This window comes from Macrosteles quadrilineatus, unplaced genomic scaffold (genome assembly GCF_028750875.1).
Source record: "Macrosteles quadrilineatus isolate MER2022 unplaced genomic scaffold, UCM_ALF_1.0 Scaffold_8__2_contigs__length_117827958, whole genome shotgun sequence".
Taxonomy (NCBI): Eukaryota; Metazoa; Arthropoda; class Insecta; order Hemiptera; family Cicadellidae; genus Macrosteles; species Macrosteles quadrilineatus.
The window spans coordinates 54,908,704-54,934,580 of NW_026542601.1; the positions used below are offsets into that span (position 1 = coordinate 54,908,704).

Below are 25,877 nucleotides of genomic sequence, written 5' to 3' on the forward strand. Positions count from 1 at the left end.
GGCAGTATTATTTGTGTGTTTACAGTATATTATAATTTTTGAGTAAAGTTCGTGAGTCATGGATATCAATGGTTAATGGTCATGGAAAGTCAGGGAAATTAATGAAAAAATTTCTGTGGACACCCTGTAAAATATACTTGGAAATGTTGTACTTCATTTTAAAACTTACTACCATGTAAACTACACATAAAAAACAATGGATATTTTTTTAGTCATCTTGTTTTAATGATAAGGATTTTTACAATTATTAAAACATTGGCAGTAGGAGCTGCAGGATTAAGAAGAAAAGGATGCACCTGCAATGACAGCCGCTATATAGCAATCGCAACGGTATTTTGACTTTAAATTCGTAATTTCAAGTAAAATGTTAAATAACTCAATTTTTATCATTGATATAGGATATTTGATTGTAAAATATTTAAAGCAGATGCGGTTTATAATACAATGCCGTTTAAAACACGTTTCTATCGTGTCTAGTTCACGAGATATGAGTGATGTTCTAGAACGCGCCTCAGCGCTACTTCCCCCCCTCCCACCAAGTTGTGCACCTGATGGAATGGCGACAACATTGGTTTTTGTCATCTCCAAGGTGCCCCCAACAACAATCATAAGTCAAAATGTGTTACACTTTCGGTACATACCCATTTTTTACAAGTCTGTACTTCACGTTGATTCCTGCCGCGCAGCGGCGTCACCTGCGTCACCGTGCCGCTTCATCGGAGACCTAGCATAACCTTGTAATATTTCAATATAATTACCATATAAAGTCTCTTAAGCGTGTAAAACATATTATGCACGATGAAAAACTGTACTTTTTGTCGTTTAAAGGGGTTTTAATGGATAATTTAACGTTTTTTAGGGGTTTTTATTCAAAATTTTAAATAAATTGTTAAATAACTCAACTAATATCATTAATACCGGACTTTTCCTGGATACGTTTTTAAAGCAGATGAGGTTGGTAATACAATGCCGTTTAGAGCTTGTTTCCATCGTGTCTAGTTCACGAGATATAAGCGATTTTCTAGAACGCGTCTCAGAGCACCTTCCCCCCCTCCCCCCCAAGTTGTGCACCTGCTGGGAGGGCGACAACATCGGTTTTTGTCATCTCCAAGATGCCCCCAACAACAATCAAAAGTCAAAAAGAGTTACACTTTCAGTGCATACTCAACCCCCTATAGATGCTGGACTAATTGGAGTTTTTGGTTAATTACTAGAACACGATCAAAGACATTACTTTCATAATTTCAGTAGCTAAATAAAACATACATATCAAATCCCATCCTTGTACCATAATGAACTCAGTATGGGATTATTATGGTACCAGTAGTGCATCAGCAGTGTACCATTTAAAATGTCACAGCAAATATAAATGAAAAGGAAAAGTTATGTTAAAGGTATGAAACTGTTCAGAAAATTCCAATTTTTAAATAAAAATAATCAAATAATTTTTTAAATAGTTTATCCTTTTTTAATAGCAATTTATGTTTTTTTACGAATTTTCTAATTTATTTTCCAAATATTGCATTTTATGGATAAACGGTTAGTTATATCGACATATTCTATAAATGAACATTGTAGCTCTTTCTACAAGTTGTAGCTCTTTCTTTAGCGAACATTCTTTATATTTAATGTTTATAGGATGAATAGTTTTTGAGTAATTGGGGAAAACTGGTTTTTGGACGCCATTTTCCAAGATGGCGGCCGTAGCACAAGTTTTTTCGAGGACATTTAGTATGTTATTCCAGAAGTAAAGTTCAGTATATGTACCACGTTTTACACTTATAAGAGTTTTTTTTTAGGTAATGGGGAAATTTTGATTTAAAATGACTACACTATATTCCCTATATGGAAAATTCACCAAAATCATAACTACCCGATCTTTTTCACAGCAACCCCGTATTTTCTGCCATATTTACTGGACTATATTGCTTTTACAGGGTGTTTGCTGATGTAGTTTTCAACCATATGACAGCTGATAGAGACAACTGTCGTGGTTTTGGAGGGTCATTGTGTTACCCTAGAGACAAATCTTACCCAGGGGTCCCCTACTCATCTAAAGACTTCCACGATCGATATTGTAACCCCATAGACTACAAAGATGCAGGACAGGTATGTGTTATGTGCAGTAAGTGTATAATCATTAGATAGCAACCACGGCCAAATGTAGGGGTGCTGGAGGCTTATTTTAAAACGTTTTTATTACCTCGCTTTCTTGTCTGTTAGGTACAAATTTTGCCATCGATTTTAAAACAACTTCCCGATGAGCTAGGATCTTGAAACTTGAAATATAGCTAACAAATGGATGACAATGCAATATTAAATCATTTTATATTCATATTTCCCTTGCGCTTCCAAATTTTGTATGTTTACATTTTGGATGAATGTAAATATATCAATTAAAGTCAGCTGTAAATTTGACAGTTTGTTCAAAGAGCAGATGTTAAGAGGTACAGGTTATGCTCCCAAGAGATTCTAAAGTTTTATGATAATGAGAATAGTAGCAAAAACATGTGATTACAGAAAGGTTTGGTTGTGTATTTATAAGCCATAAAATCTATTTTTAACATTTTTACACATTAAAGACTAAAAAGTACGTATAAAATAATTTATAAATAAAAACCTTTTAAAATACCACGTTTTTAAACGAACTAAAAAGTAGAAAATAATTCATAAATATGTGGAGAGAATAAATACTTGTAAGATTTAAAACGAAAAACGTGGGGCGCATGCAATAGATAATAATAATTCAATAGGTTATGATAATCGTAAATTAGCTATTGCAAGCCCCCTACGTTTTTTATTTAAAATTTTACAAGTATTATTCCCTCCACATATTAATGAATTATTTTCTACTTTTTAGGGCGTTTGAAAACGTGGTATTTTAAAAAAGTTTTTTTTTATTTGTAAATTATTATAAAATATAAAAAAATGGCACTTTTGAAAAATTATGGAATTTACAAATTGTTTATTACAATTTTACAGCAGTGTAATTTTATTATTGCTTTTTCAGGTAAGAGAATGTGAACTTGATGGCCTGCATGACTTGAACCAGGCTCTTGAGTCAGTCAGAAAACCGATAGTGGAACTTTTAAACAAATTAATAGAGTTTGGTGTCGCCGGATTTAGGTAAGACATATACAATTTACTTTTAGTTATTAAGTTGTAATATCCCTAGTAGCACAAAATATATTATTAAATGCATGTGAATTAAAATATTTACAATCTATTTTATACATCGTAATTGCGTATTAATGACCCTTTTATTAACCGACTTCCCCACTACCAACAAAAGGAGGAGGTTCTCAATTTGTTTGCGGCGATGTTTTTTTTTTTTTATGTATGTTCACCAATTTCTCTGTGATTCTTTTACCGAACAGTGTGGTTCCACCACCAAAATAACCAGGAGAGTTTCTATTTGGTACCTTATATATTATGTTTAAGTATAATATTTGTTTCGGTGAAAAATTCTGAAAACCTTAAATATTCAACATTTATTTTGTTTACATTTGTGCAGAGAAGGCAATAAATAATAATAACATTCCTACAGCTGTTAGTTAAAACCATTTAAATGAAGCTACAGACAATTCTTCATGAAACAGTTGCTTCATATTGACCAATAAACTATTGCCTAAATGAATTACATTGAGAAAAATGCATTTTGTTTTGGTTACTATAAAAAATGTATTTTAACGTTTTACCTGATTTGTGTATACAGTAATTCTGTTTTTAGTATTGAATATTCTGACTTACAAAAACATATATGTTTCAGTGAATAGCTGTATGATATTGTTGACAAATAAAGGTGTATTGTGAAAACCAAAGCATTCGTAAAACAGGTCTAAATATAAATCAAATGCAATTATTCCTTACACGACCTAAGAAGTGTGACAGTGCATAATCGTCAATTGTCTTAAAAGTGTTAAATATTTTAATTACTAAACATGCATTTGCAGATGTGGAATGTTTATTGATATTCTCTACCCAGTTACTATATCATATCAATACTATTATGCCTGCTTCGGAAAGTCCTAGAGGAAGATGATTTGCAATTTCGACTAGGCTATATCTTGAGCAAACAAAACCCCCTACATGACTTACACCACTTTTAGTTGAACCAATCTTTCATATAATATTTTCCAAAGGTACTATAGTGTTAACGACCAATTTTCCACTTTTGAGAGATTTTTTAGTGCTGGTAGCTGAGGAATAACTTTCATATTGTTCCAAAAGGCTTGAGACGTTACTGTATTTCTTTTTAAAATGTAGAAGTACACCGATTGTAGGAAACGATGATGTCTGACATTTCAATGTATCTAGAAAAGACAATTAGTTTTTCATTAGGCCTAATGTAATGGACAACTCTTTCTTTCTTAAGGAATATGTAAAGATGTTTATTTCCATACCCATTGATTATGTAACCTGAACAGGTGACTCAAGCAGTTTTAAAATAATGATTGTTCTGTGGAACTTTTGATTGTATCAAACAGTTTTGCTTATCGAAAATCCACAAGTAATTAATATATAAAAAAATATACAGTCACTAAAAATCATAAAATAATTTTTTTTTGTAAAAAAATACAACCTACTTCAAACGCTCTAAAAAGAATGAAATAATTTCAATAAAGTAAAAACTTTTGTATTAGGCAAGCTCACGTATTTCAAGTCGGCGCGGCTCAAACTGCAAATATGATTGATGTGTGTGTATTTTGAAAATCAATAAATTGTAGCTGGATAACATAAATATATAAAAAACATACTGAACTGTTTTATTGTTTATACCTATATTAAAGGAAATATTTTCTTGTATTTTATGTTTACTTCAGAATAAATGCATTATGAAAATAACACACACAAATGTTCTATATGAATAGGAAAATAATTTAGTTTGATATTATGATAGGGAAAAGAAGCTAGTTTAGTATTAAAACGTTACTTTTCCAAGTTAGAAACATTTAAATGCGTTATAAAACTTTTAAAGATACTCGTTAATACCACTATAATACCGATCTCTGATTACGGTAATAAAATAACACTTAACGCATAACTATGAAAAAGACATGCAGATTAACACCTTTAGTTATAGATAGTCACCTGCAATATGGACACCCTCTTTCAATTTTGCATCAAAAATCATCATAGAGCCGCGCTGACTTAAAATACGTGAGCTTGCCTAATACAAAAGTTTTTACTTTATTGAAATTATTTCATTCTTTTTAGAGCGTTTGAAGTAGGTTGTATTTTTTTACAAAAATAAATTATATAACTTTTAAAATATATTAAATATACAAAAAATATGTATTTGAATTTATTAAATAAAAAAATATGTTCCAATAATATATTTTATGTGAATAATATTTAAATAAGAAATGTATATAATATCACTTCCAACCATCCCATAGGGCCTAAACATAAAAACACAAAATAATAAAGATTTAGTATGAAAAGCACAATTATCAGTTGGGTAAATTAATTAAAGTTCATAAAAACAAATTTTGAAAAAACGATTTTTTTTTTGCCCAGATGGGTCTCGAACCTGATTCTTTCAACTTATGAGCCTTTTGCCTTACACTTGAGCTATCCGTGATTGTTGATAGTCTTAGTTTTCAAATGGTGAAAGAGTAGCCGACAGTTGCAATGGTTGCAATACTTACAATATTTTTAATACTACAGTATAATATGATTCTGTTAATCTGTTTAGGCATCAAGTAGTTGAGTTGAATAGTGCTGTAGTGAATAGTGAGTAGTGCCCACGAATACAAATACAGTAAACTACAAAAATTAGTTTCAATACTACAGTATAACAAATATTATGTAATTTATGACATAAGTAAATCAAATAAATTATTTTAGAACGTCATATACAACCGTAATTCGTTTCTTAAAAGGTCACCAGTCACTAGCTAGCTCCCTTTGCTTTGTAGCCAATCATTCGAGATTTCCATGATCACATTAATTGTCACATATTGCTAGTAAAAGAATAAAACCCACTTTCTTCGTTTGACCCACATGTATCATATCCCCCTATTAACCCTATTAACCCCCTTAACTATATGAATATTTTTTTATTTCCTGCACGATAGAGTGACTCCATACAGAGTATGTATTATTATTTACTCAATTTTAACGCTTTCACAATAGCAATTTTAAAACAAAAAACGCAAATGCAGGTACAAATTGATAGACACTATACAAAAAAGATGCTATTAATTTATTTGCCAACTATAATAGATTCTAATATATATTCTACAAATATACTATTATTTTATTAACAAAAACATCTGACGTGTTTCAAAATATATATCTCAAATATATTTCTAAATACATGATATATATAATATAGTTTCAAAAATATTATATGTATATATATTTAAAATGTTCTCAACACATATTTAATAGGAAAAATATACATACAAAATATGTATATTATAGATACTATACTTATTTTATCAATATATATAATGAGTCTATTTTATGTATTCAAAACTTATATTTAATTTTTATTTTGCATTGCTATTTGATAATATTTTAAATATATATTTGAATATATCAAACTATAATTAAAAATATATTATTTATATATTTATTTGATGTTCTATCATATAAAACTTTGAATATATTAAATATTTATAAAATACATATTTGTGCTTCTAGGGATGTATGTTATATAGTGAAAGACGATTTGGCATCCCAGTATTGATATTATTGTACGTTCATTTTTATGTTAATCTATATATATAAAATAATTATATATATATATATATATATATATAAAGTATGTATGTTTGTTTGTTTGTCCTTTACGGACTCCGAAACCGCTTGACAGATTGTAATGAAACTTTCAATTCAAGGATGGTTTGTGTGAAGTTTGGTGCAGATCCGTCAAAAGGGCTCTGCCCAAGTGGCTCTGGAGTTTCCCATGTTAACCTTATGAGTACTCATATTTAAATGTAATTAAAGAATCTTACCAGCTGGTTCAACTAAACAATTTGATTCTGTGATGTTCATTAGCATTAAAGAGTTAGGTACTTTCCTGTTAAAGGGAACATTCATTATTATCGATGATTTTTCTCTCGATATATCGATATTAACCAATTGAAACATATCAGCTGACAACTACGATAAATTTTGTTCAGTATCAACAAACAATAATGAAATGAAACTGTTCTAAAAAAAATAACCTAACATAACTAACCAAACTTGCTGTGTAACATATAAAAATTCTGTGTTTAACTTGTTTTTCTGTTATCAAAAGGAATTTTTAAATAGTACAGCAAGTTCGGTTGGTTATGTTAGGTTAGCTTAGAACGTTTTCATTTATTAATCCATATAATAGACTATTTTAGCCTAAACAAGATCAGTTGTCAATTTGTAATGGATCGGAAAACAAAAATATCGATATATCGAGAGAAAAATCATCGATAATAATGAATGTTCCCTTTAACAGGAAAGTACCGAGTTGGTAGGTTTAACAACAGGGTGCCCCTGTGGCTATACCATAAGACTGTACATAACAAATGTTTTTATTTTCATATGCTTTATAACACAGATGATATTTTGTTGGTGATTGTAAATAAACTAACAACTTTTGGAATGAAAACTAAACTGGATGAAATAAGTGTTCATTTTTCGTGTAACTTAAACTAAGTTCAATCCATAGAACTAATCACATTCCTAACTTATATTTAGTAATTACCAAAGAATCTTGAAACTAAACTACTAAACTTTACTCAACTAAATTTATAAATACGCTTCCACATTAAAACAACTTATTGGGCAAGACATAACTCAATCCTCAATCCAAATTTCGCGTCATGGTAGCAGAGCGTTGACGGACTTTTTCCGTGGTTGGAGATCCCCCAGGCAAGGGTATAGTAAAAACTCAGAAATGTCTTCTCAACGGCTATGAAAGAACTACATCGAGGCAAGCAAAAGATTGAAGACTGCAATTGCCGAAGCCAACGACTTGATAGCTGCCGATGAGACTACCATTTCTTCAAAGAGACTAGTAACGACCTTAAATGTACTTTCAACTTACGCGAGACGAGTTGAGGAAATGACGAAATCAATAATGGACCTACATGATTTGCCTATTGAAGAAAAAGATGAAAACGAAAAGGTAACTGAAGACAACATTTTCCTGATGCTCGACTTTGATGAAATCAGCGAGAAACTTAAGGTGAGCATCGCGTTTTCGGAGAAGGGACCTCTTCAGACTGTCACTGAACGTAATGAACAAACGGATTTAATTCAGGTGAGTCCACTGAACTTTCCCTTACCTGTATCTATGCCCAAAACTACATCAATGATATTACCTAAATTTTCTCTTCCTACTTTCAATGGTAATATTTTGAAATGGCAAACTACTGTGTCGCAGCACAAAAACATTGAAGCTCCAAGTCGAACTACGGTGTCACAGCACAAAAACTTTGAAACTTCAAACCAAACTACTGTGTCACAACACAAAAACTTTGAAGCTCCAAACCAAACTACTGTGTCACAGCACAAAAACTTTGAAACTTCAAACCAAACTACTGTGTCACAGCACAAAAACTTTGAACCTCCAAACCAAACTACTGTGTCGCAGCCCAAAATCATTGAAGCTCCAAATCGAACTACTGTGTCACAGCACAAAAACTTTGAAACTTCAAACCAAACTACTGTGTCGCAACACAAAAACTTTGAAGCTCCAAACCAAACTACTGTGTCGCAGCCCAAAATCATTGAAGCTCCAAATCGAACTACTGTGTCACAGCACAAAAACTTTGAAACTTTCAAACCAAACTACTGTGTCACAACACAAAAACTTTGAAGCTCCAAACCAAACTACTGTGTCGCAGCCCAAAATCATTGAAGCTCCAAATCGAACTACTGTGTCACAGCACAAAAACTTTGAAGCTTCTAGCCAAACTACTGTGTCACAGACCAAAATCTTTGAAGCTCCAAGCCAAACTACTGTGTCGCAGCCCAAAAACGTTGAAGCTCCAATCCAAACTACTGTGTCGCATCACAAGAACATTGAAGCTCCAATCCATTCTACTGTGTCGCATCACAAGAACATTGAAGCTCCAAGCCAAACCGCTGGTTTGGAGCTAAAGAACAACAAAGAGAGCACGAAAATTATCACCACTTTGAAAAGCATGAATCGCCAAACTCAAACTTCATTTCTAAGTACACTAACGAAAAAAATGCTGAGAAGAAAAGTAAAGCTTTTACAGATGAAACTCTTGCGCAAAAAAGTCCCACTATTAGTTTTTTTTTTTTTTTAAATTTATGACAACAACTAATTTGCAACCAAAAGGTGAGTGAGCGTAGCGAACGAACTTCAACCTGGAGGCGAGTTAGCGTAGCGAACGAGCTAACCTGAAGGCAAGTGAGCGCAGCGAACGAGCTCCAACCTAAAGGTGAGTTAAGCGTAGCAAACGTTTTTCAACCAGGACGTGATTGAGCCATGCGAACGAGCTCATCTTGAAAATGAACGAGCATTGACATAAAACCACATTACGGGCCAGCTAGTCTATATACTGTATCGGTATATAAAATCCAATGTATGTATGTTTGTCCTTTATGGACTCCGAAACCGCTCTACAGGTTGTAATGAAACTTTCAGGCATTATTAAGCATTATTCAAGGATGTTTTGTGTGAAGTTTGGTGCAGATTCGTCAAAAGGGCTCCGCCCCAGTGGCTCTGGAGTTTCCCATGTTAACCTTATGAGTACTCATATTTAAATGGAATTCAAGAATCTTAACAGCTGGTTCAACTAAACAATTTGCTTCTGTGACGTTCAATAGCATTAAAAAGTTAATTGGTTTACCAACAGGATGCAGCACTATTATTTTGTTTAATTCATGACAACAGCTAATTCTCAACCAAAAGGTGAGTGAGCGTAGCGAACGAACTTCAACCTGGAGGCGAGTTAGCGTAGCGAACGAGCTAACCTGAAGGCAAGTGAGCGCAGCGAACAAGCTCCAACCTAAAGGTAAGTGAGCGTAGCGAACGAACTTCTATCAGGACGTGATTGAGCCATACGAACGAACTCATCTTGAAAATGAACGAGCATTTGACATTGTTTAGATATTTAATATTCTATGCTTTTAAAATAACATATGATTCTTCATGTTTATCTTACATCTGTTTACAAATAAGTTGTTATTATGTTTTTGAGAATAGAAACTTTTACTGTTACTAAAAAATGTCTCCTTTATTTAAAACTAATTAATAAAAACTAAACATGGCGCAGTCGTGCATTTGAGTGTATTTATATTTTGTTTGTGACTGCTCAAAAATGAAATTCAATAAACCAGATAAGTTATCATTAATAGGCAATATGCCAGAAAATTTCAAGCAGTTCAAGGAAGACGTTGAGAACTACTTTATAGCCACAGAGACAATGAAGAAACCCAATCCTGTAAAAGTGGCACAATTGAAGAATTTGATGGGTAAAGAAGCTTTACAGCTGTACGATTTTTTAGTTACAGATGTCACTGATGAAAGTATAGAATCCATCATGGATGTTCTGGGAAATTATTGTTTGCCAAAAAAGAATTAAATTATGGACGTTTTCAAATTTGCTTGCTGAAAATAATCTGAAGATTATAAACAAAGAAAACAACCGGGTTCCTTTTTTCAGTACTGACCAGATAAAGCCAAAATCATATAACATTTCCGAACACCAATGTAGGAAATGTGGAAGGAATCACGACTATAACCAGACCTGTCCTGCATTAGGCAAATTTTGTAATTGGTGCAAGAAGCCAAACAATTTCAGCAACGTCTGTTTGAAGAAACGTGCTCCAGCAACAAGGCAGAACAAAGACAAACCTTAACCTTTGTATAATATTGATGAAAAACAACAAGAGACTGAAGAAAACGAGGCTGAATTGATTAACTCTGTACACTTGGTAAACGCCGTCAAACAAAAGGTATGGTTCAAAAACTTACTGATAGACAATACCTTACGTGTCAATTTCAAACTTGATACGGGTGCTGAGGTAAATGTAATACCTTATGATATCATTAAGAACTCTGGCTTATCATATAAACTAAGAAAAAGTAAGGTACGACTAGAAGCATATGGTGGCTTTAAGATAATACCTTTGGGAGAGATTACTGTTCAAGTAGAAACGAATGAGAAATTAGATATAATGGATTGTATTGTAGTAAAAGGCAGTTCCACACCTATCTTAGGGCTTAAAGCATGCACTAGATTAGGGTTGATACAAAGAATCGATGACCTAGGTAAAGTAAACTTGAATACGAGTGCTTGTAATGGCAAACAAAACATATGTGATATTTACAAAGATGTATTTAGTGGTTTGGGCTGTTTTCCTGACCAATGTTCTATTAAGTTGACAAATAATGCAGTACCTCAAGCCAATTCAGCTAGGCGTATCCCTGTGAAAATCACCAAAAAATTTAAAGACAAGCTTGATGATCTCATAAATAGAGGTATAATTGAACGAGTCAATGAGCCTGTAGAATGGGTGTCAAATGTGATAGTTGAAAAACCTGATGGCTCATTGAGAATATGCATTGACCCACAAAATTTGAATAAGTACATCGTTAGAGAGAGATACACGATTCCCACTATTGATGAGATATTTCCAAAATTGGGTAATAAACAATTTTATAGCATCTTAGATATAAAAGATGGCTTCTATCACATCAGACTAGACGAAAAATCTAGTCAACTTTGTAACTTCAGCACAATATTTGGAACTTATAGATTTTTACGTTGCCCATTTGGTTTAAGTAATTTGCCTGAACTATTTCATAAGTGTGTAGCAAGATATTTTGAGGATATTCCAGGAGTAACGGTCTACTTTGATGATTTATGCATAGCTTCTAACTCTAAAGAAGAAAATGATGAAATACTCAAGAAAGTCCTAGAGCGAGCCAGAAGTCTGAATATTAAATTCAATATAAACAAGTTCCAATACTGTCTACCTGAAATTAAATATTTAGGTGTTATTTTTAGCAAAAATGGTATGCGTCCCGATCCAGAGAAAGTTGAAGTTATAAAAGCTCTAAAGAACCCTTCTAATAAGAAAGAACTGCAAAGTTTATTGGGTATGGTAAACTTCCTTCGATCTTTCATCCCTAACTTATCACAAATAACTTCGCCACTTAGGGAGCTCCTAAAGAAGAATGTTCATTGGCAGTGGACTGTTCTACACTCAAGAGCTATTGATAATATTAAACAACTAATCTCTAGTGACCAGATTATTGCTCCCTTTGATATGACAGCTCCTATAATCATACAGTGTGATGCATCTCAAGATGCTCTTGGGTGCTGTTTGCTACAAAACAACAAACCTGTTTACATGGCGTCTAGGTCTCTTAACTCAGCTGAGGTCGGTTATGCCCAAGTTGAGAAGGAATTGTTAGCAGTATATTTCTCCTGTTCAAAACTACACGCCCCTTGTGATCATATGCCCCTTGTGTCACTAATGCAAAAACCTATCAATAAAATACAGAATAAAAGATTAAAAAGACTTAGGCTAAAGTTATTGCCCTACAATTTCAAAATACAGTACTTGGCTGGAAAGTACATGTATATAGCTGATTTCTTGTCACGATGTGGCGTAAAAACAAATGAGCCAGTTGACCTCACCATGCTAGATATGGTACACTGTGTAACCGAAACAGGAATTGTAAATTTTTCAGATGAACGACTTGAAGAGTTCAAAAAAGAAACTGCAAGTGATGACGTTTTGGGACAAGTTGTGAAGTATTATGTAAATGGATGGCCTACATCATTGCCTTGTGGTGGAGATCTGGCACATTATTTTAATATCAGATCTGACATTGAGTTGAATGATGTCTTACTGTATTTAAAAAACCGTATAATAATTCCGAAGAAACTGAGACCCATAATTATCAATCGACTGCATGAGACCCATCTTGGGGAAAGGAAAATGAATTCAATTGTCTCAAATTTCTATTACTGGCCCGGAGTAAGAGCAGTTTTGAAGAACATTGTTGACAGATGTAATATTTGTCAGAAATATAGAAGATCAAACATCAAAGATCCACTCATTTGCCACGAGATACCTAATGTTCCTTTCTTGAAAGTTGCCGCAGACATTGCTGAATGTGATGGGAAGATATACTTGATACTTGTTGACTTTTACTCCAGATGGTTAGAGGTGGTCAAAGTGAATAGTAAAAACAGTTTATCCGTGAAGAATGCTTTAGTCCAAATATTTGGAAGATTTGGGATTCCACAGATTATGATAGCTGACAACATGCCTTTTGATTCTTACGAACTAAGAGAGTTCGCAAAGGAGTGGAATTTTAAAATACAAACTACAAGTCCTAACTATCCTCAAGCCAATGGCTTAGCAGAAAAAGCTGTAGGTATTGCTAAAAAAACTTATAAAAACGTCCTCAGAATCAGGATCAGATCTAAATTTGAGCCTACTTAACTACAGAAACAGTGTTGTTGCAGGACTTGATTATTCTCCAGCTCATTTACTAATGGGGAGGGTATTAAGATCAAAATTACCTCTTCCAAATCACAGATTAGAGCCAAAGATAATTCATCAAGATGTAGCAGATCAAATTCAGACAAAAAGAATCAATCAAAAATCTTATTATGATAAGACGACAAAACAAGAAACAGTATATAATGAAAAGGATCCCATTTATGTACAAGATGTTCGGACCAAGAACTGGGAGCCAGCTATCATAGTAAAAGTTGGTGAAACTCCAAGATCATACGTAGTGCAATATAAAAATGGAAAACAATTCAGAAGAAACTCATTTTTCATAAGAAAAAGAAAAATTGAATTTTTCAAAGGGGAAGATGTTTAGATATTTAATATTCTATGCTTTTAAAATAACATATGATTCTTCATGTTTATCTTACATCTGTTTACAAATAAGTTGTTATTATGTTTTTGAGAATAGAAACTTTTACTGTTACTAAAAAATGTCTCCTTTATTTAAAACTAATTAATAAAAACTAAACAGACATAAAACCAAATTAGGTCAGGACGACGTCTGTCGGGCCAGCTAGTGATGAATAAAATCAGTAAAGGTTGTGTATGTAATCCAGCGTGTTCAAAAGTAGGGATCCCATGGTGTACGGGGGTTATTTTCCCAAATATAGGAGCAATCGAGTTGAATTGTTGGAATTTATTGATATACTGTACATTATTCACCATTTATTTGTGGTAAAGAACAATTCTTGTTTTAAAACTAGATGTTGAAGAAAAAATTTGAAATTCTTTATTGACATGTATAAGGCAGGATTTTGACAGTTTAAGCATTTTTGGGGGAAGGGAATGTTGCCATACTGACACCCAATCATTGAATGTATCTGTGATGAATGCCCGATCCAGCGACCACATAGTAGCCCTACTGTACAAACATATATTTGTACTATGTGATCGCTGGCCCGTTGCAGCCAAAACCAAGGGAGATATCATGATGTTCTGCATTATCACAGCCGTTACTTATCACTTTCTTCAATTGAAGAACATCACTATTTTACTCATACCAAAGACATGTAAACATATATTACCTACGTTCATTTCATTCCTATGAAAAGTTTCACAGAACAGCATTGTTTACTGTCATAACAGCATAGTTTGGGGTAGCTGATTTTTATCCCCCTTGGAATTTTACCCCCTGAGCAAACGTGACGTCACAAACCAGGGGGTAAAATTCCGGCCACGAACTTTTGAGTTGAGTTTTGCGACATCATTTCGATGGATTAAACGCGGAATTAAACGTTTATTTTCACGGTTGTGAATTTAATCAGAACACATCAAATTATAAAAACCTAGAGTGTACGGGCCGGAATTTTACCCCCGGACTTCAACCCCCTTCATGAGGTGGCTCAAAATGTACGGCCCGGATTTTTACCCCGGAATTTTACCCCCTGGCAAAATATATACATTTTAGTGAGAATGGTTAATTCTCTTCATTCAGTTTTAATTGAATAGTAAACATTTTATTGTTAAGTAGCCTATCTTAATTTATTTGTAACATCAACTAATGAAACAGTTTTTAAATTTTAATTTTGAGATTCGAGTATCAGGATTTGATCATTGAAGCCGTCTGTTGGTTAGTATGATAAAAATTAAACAGTGAATTTTGATTACTTGGTTGAGATTACAAAATAAATAAATAAAGATAGGCTACATAATAATAAAATGTTGACAGTTAAATAAAATAGAAATAAGATAATCAATCATTCTTAATAATTTCTGTATCCGGCCAGGGGGTAAAAATCCGGGGGTAAAATTCCGGGGGGTAAAAATCCGGGGGTAAATTCCGGGGGTAAAAATTCGGCCCGTATATCTTAAGATGTCTAAACGCTAGTTATATGGACAGGGGGTAAAATTCCTGTTTTTATTGCTAATCTAATTAATCACGCTCTGTCTATTTTCATTAGTCTTCCAAATCCGCGGGGGTAAAATTCCGCCCGCGAACAAACTTTTGGGCGCTCAGGTTACTACGTTATAGTGACTTCAGCTTTTCCCAGGGGGTATAATTCCAGGGGATAAAATTCCGGCGACCCCATAGTTTTACCATGGACAAAAAGATTTTTTTGTCTATGGTTTTACTCATAAGAACACGGGTAACGGACCAATGAGGTTCAAGGATTGAGAGAGAAGTAGTAAAATTGTAATGATTCGAACTTCAACCAATCAGTTGTTCAGGCCAACTTAATTGTTGAGTGGTGCAATTAGTGTTTGGTACAATGTTCCGATGCATCACGATAAGTGGCAATGCGAGGTTATAAACGGAAATATAACCTCTCTAAGTAATGATTATTAGTAATTAAAACATTGTCGTAGGTAAAGTACTGTACTCAACTCACGTAAATAGTGTTAAAGACATGAGTAGGTACAGTATAAAATTTAAGGTACAAGCCTTTACGCAATCGTTGCGTAAGCTACCGGTACTATAACAGCCCAAAAATACTTATTACTTAGTAGGCCTAGTATAATTTTTAGCATGAGAAACTTATAAGATGTTGAACACATCAACAACGAAAGAAAACTGGTGGACATAACCTATTGTACCGTTTTACTTAAAATGTCTTTTAAACCAGTACAAATTTTTTAGTGTTCTTGGATAGTTGTATTCACACAGATATTTAACTATGCAGTTTTTGGTTCTTGTAAATAATTAATAGTCTTTTAGTTTAAATTCCCATTTATTGAATTTTTCCTCTCTGGTAGTTCAACCCTAAAAAAAAAAAATATTTTTAATTGCCTGAAGGGCCAAGATAAATTCTTACATGAAGCTGAAAATTATTAAATAAAAATAACACTGCCTGCCTGCACCCTTCGTACTCACAACAATAAATACAATAATATTGTAAAAAAAATAAAGCTAAAACTTACCCACAAAGGGGACTATGTGCACTAAGCAATTCACATTATACATAACTACTACACTGACCAAATGAGACCAGGCCACGTGGTCCGACCCCTTTTAAGCTCGGTTGTGACGTAGGCACTCTGACTATCTTTACATAGGATCGAACCATGAACAGCCAATCAGAGAGCTCACGGTGGTTGCAGGCTTACATCACGTTTTGACAAAACTAATAAGTTTACTGCTTTACTAAATGACAAAATTTTAAAATTCATAAAATTTTTACAAATTTCCCCCCAAAAAACAAAATTTTGGCATTTCTTTACAAGTTTTACATTTCAAATTCAAACTCACATACCAAGAAATTAAATTACATATCAAAATAAATCAAAAAAACTTTTACATCATAAGTAATAAAATGTTAACAATAACAATGTGAACAATTGCTCATTCTTCGCCAGACTTGGCTTAGGACACGGGATCATCCTTCAGTGTGCAGTCTTTACTCTTGGCGATAACAGAGATAAGCGGTCAAGATTAGGGAGAGCTGGAACGGTCCTTGAAAACCCTGACCCAGGTCAACTTATTGGAAGTACATGCAACAAAATTCCAAACATTTTTTAATAATGAGGTCCAGTAATATAAATATAGATAACAGCTGCAAGACAAATCAGGATACCCAAATTTCTGTGTTTTTTTTTGTCAAAAGTTTGTAGTGAAAGTCGTGCGCGCATTGAGTTACGTTCTAGTGAAAAAGTCTCGTAAAAAGTAAAGTAAGTGCAAGTGAAGTGTGAAGTGTTAGTGAAGTGCAAAGTGTCAAAGTGCAGTGTAAAGTGTTGTTTAGTATTTGGATATCCATAACAAGGTATTACTCAATTTAAGCAGGTGATTGTTATCTTAAAACATTCTTTGACCAAATAAAATCTCATTATCTCTTTTCAATGATCTTACTTTTTCTTGTTTTATTGCAAACCAACATTCTCACATCGTTACTTTAAAATTTTACAGTAAAATATTAAAACTTTGCTCTGTAACGTAAAATAAAACACATTATTCAAAGCTTTAAATATAAATAATGAATTGCAGCTTTCTTGACAGCAAAATTACTCCATTAAACAAAATACAAACCATTTGTTTTACTTTAACAAAACAAAATAACCATTTCAAAAGATATAATCAGACCCAAAGTCAATCATCAATTTCAATTAAAATTGATTACCATAATCTTTTTTTTCATTACCATCATACTTACGAATTACACCTCTTGTCGTTTATTATACATATTAAAAATATTTTTTTTCATCGGACATCATTCATAAATCCTTTTAACTTCAGGTTTATTACGGTTAAGCAATTATTTAACAACCTGTACCTAGAAAGGATTAGTTGCAACATTCTGAAAATATACATAAATGCTAGCATATGAAATCATGAATTTCATTTCTTAAGTCTAACAAGTTTTAATAAAAATCTTATACTAACATATTTACATATTTACATACTATTTACAAACTCATCTATACAATAACAAACATAGCTTTTGATAATTGATTTACTCATCCCTGCAAACTTCATTTTTTTAACTTCAACTGTGAAATATGACACCTCTTAACAATACTTAAATCATTGAGCTTTTGAACCAAACAAGTAACTTCGGTTATGAAGTACAATATATTATTCTATACGGTCCATCAAACCTTAAAGCCATTTTCTGCATGAAGTTTTTACCTTTGTCACTTAAATGATAGGTTTTGACAAATACAATACTGCCCTTTTTAAAAGGATGTTGTGAATTCTTATCATTATACATTTCACGAGCAAGATTTTTATTTACAGACTTTTTAAGATTATCTACTACTTTTGTAAGCTTGGTAGCAATGTCATTAGATTTGATTTGTTTGTCAGCAATCAAATCGTTTAACTTCCACATGTTAGTTAGTGTTAAATTAGGAGGCCTGTTGAACATAATCTCAAAAGGTGTACAGTTTGTAGACTCATTAACAGCTGAATTAACTGCTAATTGTATTTCAGAAAGATTTCTATCCCAACTACTCTGTCTATCATGAAAATAGATTTGAAAAATTGATTTTAAATTTCTCAAGTACCTTTCTGATTTGTTGCTCCTAGGTACATAAGGCGTAATTGTTTTTTGCAATATACCCTTATTAAATAAATAGTTTTTGATTTGATTACTAGTAAAGTACTTAGCATTGTCCGTCACTATTTCCTTGCACAAAGAAAAGTTTTTGAAAACAAAATTTTCTAATGCGTTTATAATAGTTGAGGATGTTGCATCTCTAATGGGTACAATCCACACATACTTACTGAAGTCATCAACAATTATGAGCACATTTTTATTCATTGCCTTACCTCTAACAAGAGGTCCGAACACATCAATGTACAACCTGTCCATTACACCTTTAGAGAAGCTGGAGATCAATGGTCCATTGTAAACCTTCTGAGCTGGTTTACCTTGGTAACACTTGTCACAATCTGCAACTCGTTGTCGTATTTCTTTAACCAAATTCGGTCTGTAAAAATACTGAGTAACTCGTTGAATAGTTTTTAAGCTACCCATGTGGCTTCCTGCTAAAGAGTTATGGGAATATTTAAACACCATGTCTATTCGAGTTTTAGGCAAATAAACTTTTGGTGAATTAAATTCCCTCTTTTTATACATTAAAACTCCTTTGTTTAAATAAAAACACAGTTTGTTTTCACCCTTTTCAATGCTCTCAATTATTTGTTTAAGTTCACAGTCTGCTTCTTGGTACACTTTAAAGTCGGTATAGGCTACTGGGAAGTCACTTATAGTATTTATTGACTTTATAATGCCTTAGTCTCTGATTGAACTCTCATTACTCTCATTACGCTTATTTACAGGTTTCTTTAGCCTAGAATCATTATTTACAACACTACTAAACTCAACTTTCTCAGACTCATTGACAGTACTAAAGATTCTCGATAAATAATCTGCTATGGCGTTATCTTTACCCTTGATATGTTCTATAGTAAAAGGAAGACTAAGCATTACTTCACACCAACGCCCGATTTTTCCTAGTTTCCTAAAGTTTGACAATACCCATGCTAAAGCGCTATTATCTGTTTTCAGAGTAAAAGGCTGAATTTCTAGATAAGATCTAAACTTATTAATCGCACACACAACCGATAAAGCTTCTTTCTCGTATACAGATAAACATCTCTCTGCATCATTAAACTTTTTTGAATAGTAAGCTATAGGTTTCATTTTATCACCAAAGTTTTGAAGCAAACAGGCTCCACAGGCAGGAGTCGCCAGTAGGCTGACGTTTTTTCGCGCCCCCCTCCTCTCTACCACTACCCCTAATCAAACTTTTAAAATAGTAACTAATCGGTTGTTCAAGGAATGTAAAACTTTTTTATTTAAAACGAGGTGTTAGCCCGTCCTACGTACGGGAGTAGTCAGTTAAAACTGTGAATAATTCAGAACAGCTTACACGTACAAAGACAATTTTTATTGCAGCCTACAGTAGAAAGAGTAATTTTCAATTATTGAGAAGTGTATAGGCCTAGTCAACGATATCACCTTCCAATTCCATCGCATACCTGCCTCTTCCATAATAAATATCACGACAATGCAATTACTCATACTATACACAATTTCCAGTAGGCCTGAATAGAAACTCCCAAAAATAAAACTAAAACATCCAATCAAATTCACAGTAGGACACATAATTATAACGTTGGTGTCCTGGCATCATTAAACGAATCGTCCACACATATTCTTTATATCAATTTCACTGCATCAATTGCTAAATAAATAAGTGTAAAAAAAGAAAAGTAAAAACAACAACATATAGTTTGTTTTGGTAAACAGCTGAGTCAAAAATAAAATAATATTCATTTGAACAAAAGAACTGGTCACATGTTGAAGGAATTTAAACCGTAAACACGCTTGTAAAGCTAGTGACGTAATTAATTGGCTATGTTTATTATCCATTCCGTTATCAGTTCTAATATCCTTAATAATTAAACCACCCTAATTGAATCAATGTACACCGTAATTCCCCATATTCATTTATTTAAACTATAAAATATTCAGAGCCTCCAAACATAAAAACAACTAAACACACGCCAAACAACTTTTTAGATCTCATAAAAGGATGGGTTGTCTAATTGCAGTATCCTAGGTCAATGATGACGTTGTGCTCAATCTATGTCATTCATCTGTATATCTTTGGATACACCCGTCTGAGGTTGTGGTGGTAATTTAAAATCGTATTCCTGAGGATTCTTGATCTCCATCTTTATGACATCAATATTTCCGGGCCTAATTCAAACAAAGTTTAAGCATTCAAAAACATTAATTGTAAACAAAAAGCTACCAAGATGAATTAAAACTTGTAAAAAATTGATTTTCCTACCCTTTCCAAAAAAAGTTGAGCAGTAAAATAATGTGCATATCCTTTTTTTAAGACTCTTGTACAGAGCCTCGACTTGTTTACATCGATGGTGTTACTTATCTCGGTGGTCTACTAATCTTACTTATTTCCTATAATCAATGACAAAATCAGAGTAAATAAAATAACCTCATAGTTCTATTGAGCATTTGTATTTAACCAGCTGTTAGTTAAAAGAAAATTATATTGAACTAAAACAAACCGAAGATTACAAAGATTTATTTAAAAAAATCCTTTGAACATCCTAGTATTTTATTATGTATATTTAAATAATCTGTCATCCTCTTATCGAAGGATTGAACGTATAAATGATTAGCATTACACATAGTATAAATAAGTCAACCCTTAGTATGTATTTTAATTTTATCCAAATGCTGAATTTGTGTTACAAACGCTGAATGTTTACAGCTGTTATGTTAAACAAATTATATTATACCAAAAGCTAGTTTAGAATCTTAGCGTCGGCTGCTAGACTTTTCAAAAATTAAAACTTAATTTCTGAATAACTGGGACCCTAAACTAAAATTATGGCTTCGACATTCCCTAGTTCTCAAAATTATCTTTCTTTCAACACAAAAATCATGAAAATCCGTTGAGTGGTTGATTCAGAATCGTGAAATAAAAAAACACTGTTTCGTTTTAATATTATAGATAATGTATTTATTTTACATTTTATTAAACATATGATTGTATTAAATCAAAAGTAGACCCAACCTAAAATATCAAAAAACCAAACAATAATATACGTAGGCACCTACTTTCTAAATTAACTCTGTTAATCACCTAGGCCTAAAACAATTTTATTAGGACCTTTAGATGGAATTACAGCATTTATCTGCAACAAAAAGTATCGTTAAATGTTTTTACAAATCAATTATTACTATAAACTAGCTGTAACCCACGGGCTTCATCCCGTTTGACTTCATAAATAAAACTATTGATTGGTTAAGTTAAGCTGAAATAAACAAATAAGTTCAGCTGAGGTATTTTTAACATTAGGTATATGGAAAGTTCCCTTTAGAAAGGAATTACGACCTTAAAGGGCAATTTATGAAATAATGGATAGTTTTGCGCAATGTTTCTTGTCATGATGAACATTTTAAGTATATAGGCCTATGGTTTATGGGGGTGTGACTTGTAGTTTTCTCAAAAGTTCATGGGTACTTTGGGCTTTATATATGGATATATATATATGCCGAACGCACCCTTCCCCGCCTCATTTTCTATCTGCACGAATCCTTTTTTTTTATAAAACATTTTTTACGCCCCCGGTCCCAACTTTAAGTCTTACCTGTCTGGCGCCCCCCTAAAACACTTGGCTGACTGGTGCCCTAGGCTCCAGCCTAATTAGCCTAATGGGTAATCAGGCCCTGTCCACAGGCTTTATCGCTTGCGTCACAATGTAGAGTGAAAGGCTTAAATAATCAGGTATACCTAATACAGGTGGATTTGCAACACTATCTTTAAGCTTATGAAAACTAGCATCACATTCGTCAGACCATATGAACTGTTTGTTTTTCTTTCTTAATTCATTAAGTGGACTTGCAATCTCAGAAAAATTAGGTATAAAAGATTAAAAGTAAGATACCATTCCAATAAACCTAGAAACTTCTTTAGCATCTTTAGGAGCAGGACAATCTCTAATTGCTTGCGTTCTATCTGGATCAATCGACATAGTATCCTTAGAGATTAAAAATCCTAAATACTTAATCTCCTTAAATACAAACTTTACTTTCTGTGGGTTGACAGTTAGATTGTGTTTACTAAGCCTAGACAAAACTTCGTCTAAGTGTTTGATATGTTCCTCATATGTTTTAGAAAACACAATGACATCATCTACAAAATTAAAAACATAAGAGTACTGAATTCCATCAAAAACTTTGTTCAGATATGAACTCAATAAACCAGACCCTAAATGTAATCCATAAGGGATTCTGTTCCATTCATAGCTTGAGAAAGGTGTTGTGAATGCAGTTATATGCTTACTCTCTTCACACAACTTGATCTGATGAAAGCTATTACATAAATCAAGTACTGTAAAATACGTACAACCATAGATTAAACAGAGTATGTTTAATCAATGGTACAACCCTGTAAATACTGAAATATCTGATTACAATCTCCAATAGGATAGTTGACTCTTTCTATTTTGTTATTTAACTGACTGCAGTTAATTACAAGTCTAAATTTCTCAGAATTAGGCTTTTTTACTAAGAAGGTAGGACTTGCATAGGGAGATAGTGAAGGTCTTATCATGTTTTGGGAAAGTAGGTCATCTAGGATTTCTTTCATAGCAATCATACGAGGAGGGGATAATGGATAAGTTTTCAGGGATACTGGTACATCATCTTTAAGCATAAGCTTGAATTCAAAGTCTAAACCTTCTCCAATCTTGTTTGTAAATACATTAGGATATTTAGCAATTAGCTTAGCTACATCCTCCTTAGCATACAACCCTACTTGTACATTTTCATTGATATTACACACAACTTTGTTTGAATTACAAACAAACTCGACTTTACACTCATTATCAAACTAAAAATGACAGCAATCATTGTTTAGATCTATAATCATACCAGACTTCTTGATAAACTCACTCCCTAGTATTACATTCCAAGTTAGATTTTGACCTACAAAGAATTTTACATTCTAAGAATATCTGTGTATTCTTGTCTTTACTTCACAATAACTCAGAATATTTACATTTGTGTTATTAGCTAACCTGCACTCGACTTCAGAATTGTAAACTCGCTTTTAACTAACCCTTTTGATTGTAAGTTACTAAGCATTCTGTCACTTATTAAGTTAATACTACTACCCGTATCACTCAAAGCATTTTCTATACAGTTATAAGAAAATTCAGCCTTTAGTCACAGAAAACATATTACGTGCTTTAGTGTAGGTAACCCATTACTACAGTTAGTGTCAATCTTTAAGTTTAACCAATCATTATTGTTTAGCTCATATTGATTTGCTTTAAATTTAGATTGTTTCTTAAACTTGCGTCTTTCAAGTAAGTTCAAACTTCTACCGATCTTTTTATTACTGTTCCCGGTGAGAATGTTTCCATGGGATTGAGCCCTGATAGGAGCCTTAACGGGCCCATCCCTCATCACGCGTTTTTTTGGCGGACCATTTTTGGAATACCGTAGTGAATTTGATTTGAATGAGTATTTTGACCTTGAGTGCGTGATGGGTTATTAATGCGTTTCCTAGACTACCTCGCCATGTGACCATAAATACCACAATAGTAACACTTTCTATTAGCATTAGTATTATGTGTCCAAACCGGTTTACCATGATTACCTGGACTAGACCTTAAACTGCCTCTTCGCGTATCCTCATAGGCAACATTCTGCTCATGTACACACAATAACTCTAGTTCCTTAAAACTAGTGGGAGTTTCTGTTAATGCAAGACGGCTTCTAGTCGATTGATTCAAACCAATTATAATCAATTTGACAATGTCAATTTCAGAATACAAACAATTAAACAGTTTAGAATTTTCTCTGATTTCTATAATGTAACAACTTAGAGACTCGTTATGCTTTTGAGGTCTATTTACTAGCTCTCGTTTCAGGTTTTCTCTTAACCCTAGAGGTACAAAATAGTTCAACAATAGATTATGTACTTCTTCAATTGAGTGGCCTAACTGCTTAGATTCTACAATTTTACTGAACAGCGGTCCTATTGTGTAGCCTAGTATTACATCTAATATTTGGAAGTCTGATAGCTCGGATTCTTTTTTAAGTTTCAGCATGACTTTAACAAAATTTAAAAGTTCTCTAGCTTCGAGACCATCACAAGATTTTACGTTTTTCAATTGTCTCTCAACAGTGGTTGCAGGCTTACATCACGTTTTGACAAAACTAATAAGTTTACTGCTTTACTAAATGACAAAATTTTTAAATTCATAAAATTGTTACACTATGTTCTGGCATTACGATAAAAAGTATGTGAAAGAACATAACACATAGGTACTGACTGACTGTGGGTCATATTGATGTGTTTTCTCAACATTTATGTTTCCTAACCTATGTCAAAATTGTAATCATAACTGTTAGTGTAAACTGAACCTTTTGGAAGATGTATGAATAAAACATGTAATTGTTGTTAACACACTAGTGTATGAATAAAACATGTAATTGTTGTTAACATTCCACCAGTTCATATTGTAACCCTCGATACATTTTCCAGGATAGATGCAGCTAAACACATGCACCCTGATGATTTGAAAATAATCTACGAAAGGTTGAACTATCTGAACACAGAACATGGTTTCGAAGAAAAAACTAAACCTTTGATATACCAGGAAGTCATAGACAAAGATGGTTTGTAGTTTGTTTTAAATTATGTGATTTAGTTAAGCCTATTTCCACACATTGAAATCTATTGTTTAGATATGAAGTAAACCATTCCAAAGACTTATTAGACATTCCCAATGATTTTAGTTTTTTAATTAAGGTTGAATATCTAACACTATCAAAGGCCTTTGATAAATCCATAAATATCCCTAATGTGTGTTCCCCTTTATCCACTGACTCAATTATGGCACTAACAAAATCTGCTGCTGCTGTTGTCACTGACCGGTTCCTTCGAAAGCCATGTTGAATATCATCTAGAAGTTTATTGTTATCTAAAAATTCTGTCAACTGATTACATACAATTTTTTCATAAACTTTTTATATATTTGATAACAGTGAGATTGGTCGATAGTTAATTATATTATCTTTATCACCTTTCTTTTTAAAAATTGGGATGACTTTTGAGATTTTTAATTTATTTGGAAATAATCCTGATATGAAAGAAGAATTGATGAGGTGAGTTAAAACTGGGCAAAGGTATTTTTTGGAGTTTTTTAATACAGAAGTAGGAATTTCATCCAGCCCACTTGAAAATTTACTTTTGAGAGAGTCGATGACACGACTGACCTCCAACTCATCAACAGGTTTTAGATAAAATTGCGGTTTTATAATTACAGAGGTACTGGTAAGCTCATCTCCACCAGTTTCATGTGTTGCAACATCATTAAATCTGTCTATATCCTGTACAATGCTAACAAAATAATTATTAAATATATTAATAACTATTTTTGGGTCAGATTA

At 32.9% G+C, this 25,877-nt stretch overlaps 1 protein-coding gene across 1 annotated transcript in view; it reads left to right on the forward strand.

Annotated features, from left to right (window-relative positions):
- The window catches only part of LOC128999747 (alpha-amylase 4N-like), a 67,527-nt gene that overhangs the window by 16,725 nt on the left and 24,925 nt on the right, over positions 1-25,877 (forward strand). Inside the window, exons 4-6 of the mRNA XM_054426406.1 lie at positions 1,938-2,109; positions 3,011-3,126; positions 24,970-25,103. Of these exons, the coding sequence (XP_054282381.1) occupies positions 1,938-2,109; positions 3,011-3,126; positions 24,970-25,103 (422 nt within the window). The remainder of the gene's footprint in view (positions 1-1,937; positions 2,110-3,010; positions 3,127-24,969; positions 25,104-25,877) is intronic.